This window comes from Hibiscus syriacus, unplaced genomic scaffold, assembly GCF_006381635.1.
Source record: "Hibiscus syriacus cultivar Baekdansim isolate YM2019G1 unplaced genomic scaffold, ASM638163v2 tig00110865_pilon, whole genome shotgun sequence".
Classification (NCBI taxonomy): Eukaryota; Viridiplantae; Streptophyta; class Magnoliopsida; order Malvales; family Malvaceae; genus Hibiscus; species Hibiscus syriacus.
This window is the reverse complement of record NW_024062894.1, coordinates 1,331,401-1,336,520: the sequence shown is the minus strand read 5'-3', so window position 1 is coordinate 1,336,520 and position 5,120 is coordinate 1,331,401. Positions and strand designations below refer to the sequence as shown.

Here is a 5,120-nt window from a genome sequence, read left to right as displayed (position 1 = left end):
AGAAATAAAAGGCAGAATTAATATTCAAAATAAACTAACATGCATGCCACCACCCTAAGTGTTTTAAAACAAAGATTTTACATGGCTAGATATTGAAGATTGACTTCACAACAAACTCCTAGAAAATACGGTCAACAAATAAAGTGAGCTTTAAGAAGCTCAATAAGATGGTTTATATATATATATATATATATATCACAAAATTAAACATAAAATATACTTATTCATGACATAGAATTTCATGGTTTGTGGTGGTGATCGATGGCAGTTATGAACGATGACCATTGATGAATTTTTTTTAAAATGGATTCAAAAAGGTCAAATGAATATTTTATCTAAAATTTAATGATGAAATTAACTTTTTCTAAAGTTTAGAGGACAGATCAATATTTTATCTAAAGAAAATTAATGTGCACGCTTATCGATGTAAAAATTTCCATACAAATACAATTATACTATTAGAGCAGACAACCAAACCATTAATATAATAAAATATGAATTTAAAATGCGCATGTTTATAAAACTAACTTAATTCCACTCCAATATAAGTAAATTCATCCTTCATTACTTGAAACTTAAATCAGAAACCCAAATTTAATCCAATCTTCATTCTTTGATCTCCCAGTTAAAAATTCTTTGGTTCTATATAAGTTCCAATCCATGAAAAAGGCACCTGAATAATGTTAATCACACTCGTAACAAATCTCAGAACATAGCCCTTACTTCAGCATTTGAGAGTTTAGAGCAATGTTATATTATCATACAAATCCAGAGTACTTCCATTGGGGTTGAAACATTTAAACATTTAACAGACAGCAACCAGGAAGCTTTGTGAATATCAAACTTTACCAAACATATAAATCTTTCCAAATTTCCATATAGAATCGACATTGAATCGCACAAAATATTATTTTTAACAGTGTAAATGTTTCTGCCACTTGTATACTATGTGCCGCTCGCATATAAATGGGTCCATTCCTTAGCTGCAAGTTGTCAAGCGAAAATCAAGAACAGTCAATCATAGGATGGCACCAATACCATCGTGTTGATTTGTTTTGTAGTACCGATGATCTTAAGATTGGGGCCAGAGATTTTACCTGTCTCGACGGCTTCAGCCTCATTTGTTTTCCAGTGCTTAGCAATGTTCTCAGAGAGTGGATCATCAGGATTTGGAGCACTCAAGAGTGCTTGAATGCTGAAATAAAGATAATAATGTCGTTATTAGCTTTAATTGTACTACCTAATTTTCCAGAAAATCTTCTGACGATATGCAACATATCATTTCCGATGAGTGACAATATGTTCACTCTATATAATATATCTACCTTCATTTCACAAACACTTGTAATACCTCAAAAGTACAGTTCGGATCTGGAGAGCTGGACTCCATTTGTCTTTGAGAATATCAAGGCATATTCTTCCAAGCTGCAAGAAAGTTCAACCCTTGAGAGCCAAGAAAACACATCTTTCACACTATAAAATAAGGAACAAAGAAGGAACAGGTGGACCCAACCTTATCAATGTTCGGATGATATATCTTTGTAAGAAATCGAACCTGTCTCACCAAATTTGTTTAGGTTGATAAAAATAGAAAATACATAAGGAAAATGGAAGAAAATTTCCAAGAAAAGAGGCAAACAACATAATGCTGAAATGCCAACTAGTATCAGTTAACAATTCTATTGAATATACTACACTCATGTAGTGCAAGAGATTTAAACAATTATGTCCAACGACCATAAACGGGACAAAGATGCCCAATCTTGGGAAACCAGACCATCAAAGCACCAAGCAGAGAAAGACAACAAAGTCTCAACTACCATCATATCAGCCATACAGGGACCAATTAGGAAAACAAGCAGAAATTATATCATTACCATCAAGTGCAATTTGTTCAGTGAATAAATGTTCTTCCCCAGTAGAAGTAAGACTTTCAAAACCCAAAAATGTGTCAGCTACCTAGGTAATAGAAGCTAAGAGGCTAAGACAGTAATAATGTCACAGCAATGACTTTTGGAAAGCCAATGCATATTTGATGCCATTAAAATGAAAGGAATTGATGACTTTTGTCAGCAATGATTGAATACCAATCAACATATTCCTTTAAATTTAATGCCATTAAAGCAAGTACAACCTTAAGGTTATAAAATGAAAGGAGAATAATGCATATTTAATTCGGCCATACCAAAATGGAAAACTACAATTACATTCTGCTGACACTGACATTACAAGCCAACTACAAATTACAGAAGTTCAAGCCATAGATAAATTTCTCCAACTAGTTGTAGAGCTGGGAGAAATTTTGCTATTAGTGATCAAAGAATGTAAGGTATATGATTGCTCTAGGAAATTAGGCTTCTGATAGACAGGTGCGTTGATAATAGGATTATTTATATAAATTTTCAATTCTTTAGGAAAAAAAGGGCATAAATGTAGTCCCTGCGAGAGAGGGAGAGGGCATCCAAAAATACACGGAATATCAATACAAATAAAATTCAGGTTTTGCTTCAACACTGATTAACAATTTAACAAACCAAAGGTAACTATATTCTGTAATCACCAAGAGGACCTCAGAGAGTGATGGAAACCAGATGCAGTAATGGTACACAAAGTAGTCAATATATAATACAATTCAGGCTTTTCTTCAACACTGATTAACAATTTAACCATCTAAATGTAATTATATTTTGTAATCACCAAGAAGACCCCATAGAGTGATAGAAACTAAATACAGTAGTAAAAACATGCCAGAGAAAAATGTGAAGCAAGTAAAAATAGTTTTAAATGCAAACATTTTCAGATGAGGTCATGATGAAGCCAAGCAATATTGAATATCAAAGGAACAACAATACAGCATACAACAACGGGGTTTAAAAACAAGGTTATGCTAAATATTAAGAAACAATCCTGAAAAGTTGAGTACCTTGGGAGCAGCCATGGGATATTCTTCTGGCAAAAATAGTTCCAACTTGAAAACCCCTCCTAAACAAGATATTCAAAACAAGAAAATGCATTATATCCTTAATTGAAAAATTAATTACAAGATGAAACAAACAACAAAGAAAGCAATGAAATATCACCAAAAACAACATTCAGAAACCAGACTAATCACTTTATAAGACAAGCATGCTGATTGGAACTGATTTTAAGATTGAATACATGGGTCCATTTTTCACTTATAAAGGATAGAAAATCACGGGGGTGAGGGGGTGGAAGTAAAGAAAACACTGCGTAACCATTTTCTCTTAGAAAAAAAAATCCTACCTAATCCGTATTGTGATGTTTGGATGACCGAAAATTGGCGGTGATATCACTCTTTAACTTAAATCAGTCATAATTTTGAGCAATCAACAGAAATTTGACATTTCTAAAACACAGCAAAACTATTCGCAACCATTAGATGAAAAAGAACAACTACCTTCATACGGAGACTGAGTGGGGCCAAGGATCATCACGTTGAAGTATCGCATATTGTCCTCCGAAGGCGAAGCACTAATTCCAGGTGCTGGGAGAAAAAAATAGTTAACAGGAAAAAGAAACCAAGAAAGTTAATACATTTAAAATACTAAATTAAACCACCAATATTGCACAAAATTTAACAAGTATTTACCTGGTTCACTGAGGAGACGCTGAGTTTCCTGTTTAGATCAAAAGGTAAAGAGACCGAAATTAAAGAATGAAAATTTAACAAACTTCACCCCCAAAAAAAACCTTATCCAATGTAAGTAGACGGTCCTAAAACCACAAGATGAAGGTTTTAATTCATCAAAAGCTCAAACAATTCAACTATCAAACCGAAACTGTAGAAACCCATAAAAGAAAAAAGAAAATGAAAGGTTTCTCGTGAAACAACTAAATCGAAGAAATCAAGAAAGATCGGAGGGAGATCGAAAGAGGAACCTTAATGATTCTTCGAGGGAGATTACTGTTGGCCATTGGCTAGGATCGATTGGTGAAGCAGAGGGGAAAGCAGTTTCTGGGAAATGATAGAGAAAATTTGAGAATGAAGATAAAAAGGATAAAAGGACGCTTCAAGTCTTGCCAATAATTTTTGGTGTTTTTCTGTTTATATATATATATATGTATATATAAAATACTTCTCCAAAATGTATTTCAACTTGCTGTACAGTCATTCGAAGTTAATATAAGTAAGAAATAATATTAAAATTGAATTGTTGAATTAAATTTTAATATTTTAATGAGTTAAAGATCCATTGAGGCCCGAGTGTGTACACTCGTCAAATCTGATTTTTTTAATTATTTATTTTATTAATGAGGTTAACTTTAAAATTTTATTTGAATTCATCCTGTAATCACCATTTTTACCTTGACAGTAGTCATCTCCACGTTGTAGCTCCAGCATATTCCAGCAAGCCCAGAACAGCTGTCCCTCCACCACAACAGTGTTCCAATAGCTTCCAACACCAGAACAGTTGTCCCTCCACGTTTCAGCAACTTTCACGTCGTCGGTAGCTCCCACGGCCTCCCTTGCTCCACGTTATGAATCAGCCAATCATCACAAAAAATAACATAATGTAAATCTTTATTTTTTACATGTAAACTGTGGCTATAAAAACCCCATAACAGTATGTAAAGAGGGAGAGGAATCAAGAACAATACAAAGAAAATCAGAAACAAAAATAAAGCAAAGGTTATTTTTACATTTGATCTTTATTTTTCAGTTTGGTATTTCATATTTTATTTTTTTCGAAATACAAAAATCAGTAATAAAAAAATAGAAATATAAAGGAACGATTTTACCTCGTTCATAGTTCTTCGTCGGAGTCTAGGTCGCCGGAGAAACGTCGGTTGAAGAATCGGAGAAAGGCTTGAGATTTTCAGTCTCGTTTTTGGTAGTTTAATCCCAAATCGGGATTTAAAAAAATTTTTAAGGATAAATTTTTAGGTTCGGGTTTTGTGTGGGATAATCGGAAGAGTGTTTGGTCATCGATTTACGGTGGTCGGTGTCGATGCCTAGGCGTTGAATAGCTCTCGACTGAGCCAAGGAGAGGAGAGCTTTGGGTTACTGAGTTGAAAGAAGAAGAAGAGAGAAAGGAGAGTGAAAGGAGAAAAATGAAAAAGAAGGGAACACGTTACTGGAAAGAAAAAAAAAGTGGGAG

The 5,120-nt window shown here is 33.7% G+C and overlaps 1 protein-coding gene across 1 annotated transcript; it reads right to left on the bottom strand.

Moving 5' to 3' along the window:
* Nucleotides 1-703: 703 nt before the first annotated feature.
* Nucleotides 704-4,042, bottom strand: LOC120143971 (ubiquitin-conjugating enzyme E2 36-like). The gene is made up of 8 exons (XM_039158157.1): nt 3,901-4,042; nt 3,611-3,638; nt 3,419-3,505; nt 2,924-2,982; nt 1,514-1,555; nt 1,352-1,425; nt 1,098-1,195; nt 704-983 (listed from the first exon to the last, which is right to left on the bottom strand). The coding sequence occupies exons 1-8, from the start codon at nt 3,934-3,936 to the stop codon at nt 946-948; spliced, it is 462 nt and encodes a 153-aa protein (XP_039014088.1). The 5' UTR covers nt 3,937-4,042; the 3' UTR covers nt 704-945.
* Between the last annotated feature and the right edge of the window lie 1,078 nt (nt 4,043-5,120).

What these genes read in the sequence shown, in the direction of transcription:
- LOC120143971 (XM_039158157.1), bottom strand. Translation starts at nt 3,936, where the DNA reads ATGGCCAACAGTAATCTCCCTCGAAGAATCATTAAG. An exon ending in TCCCTCGAAGAATCATTAAG is followed by an intron (nt 3,639 to 3,900) that starts GTTCCTCTTTCG and finishes TGATCTAAACAG; the next exon opens with GAAACTCAGCGTCTCCTCAG. An exon ending in GGCTGAAGCCGTCGAGACAG is followed by an intron (nt 984 to 1,097) that starts GTAAAATCTCTG and finishes GACAACTTGCAG; the next exon opens with CTAAGGAATGGACCCATTTA.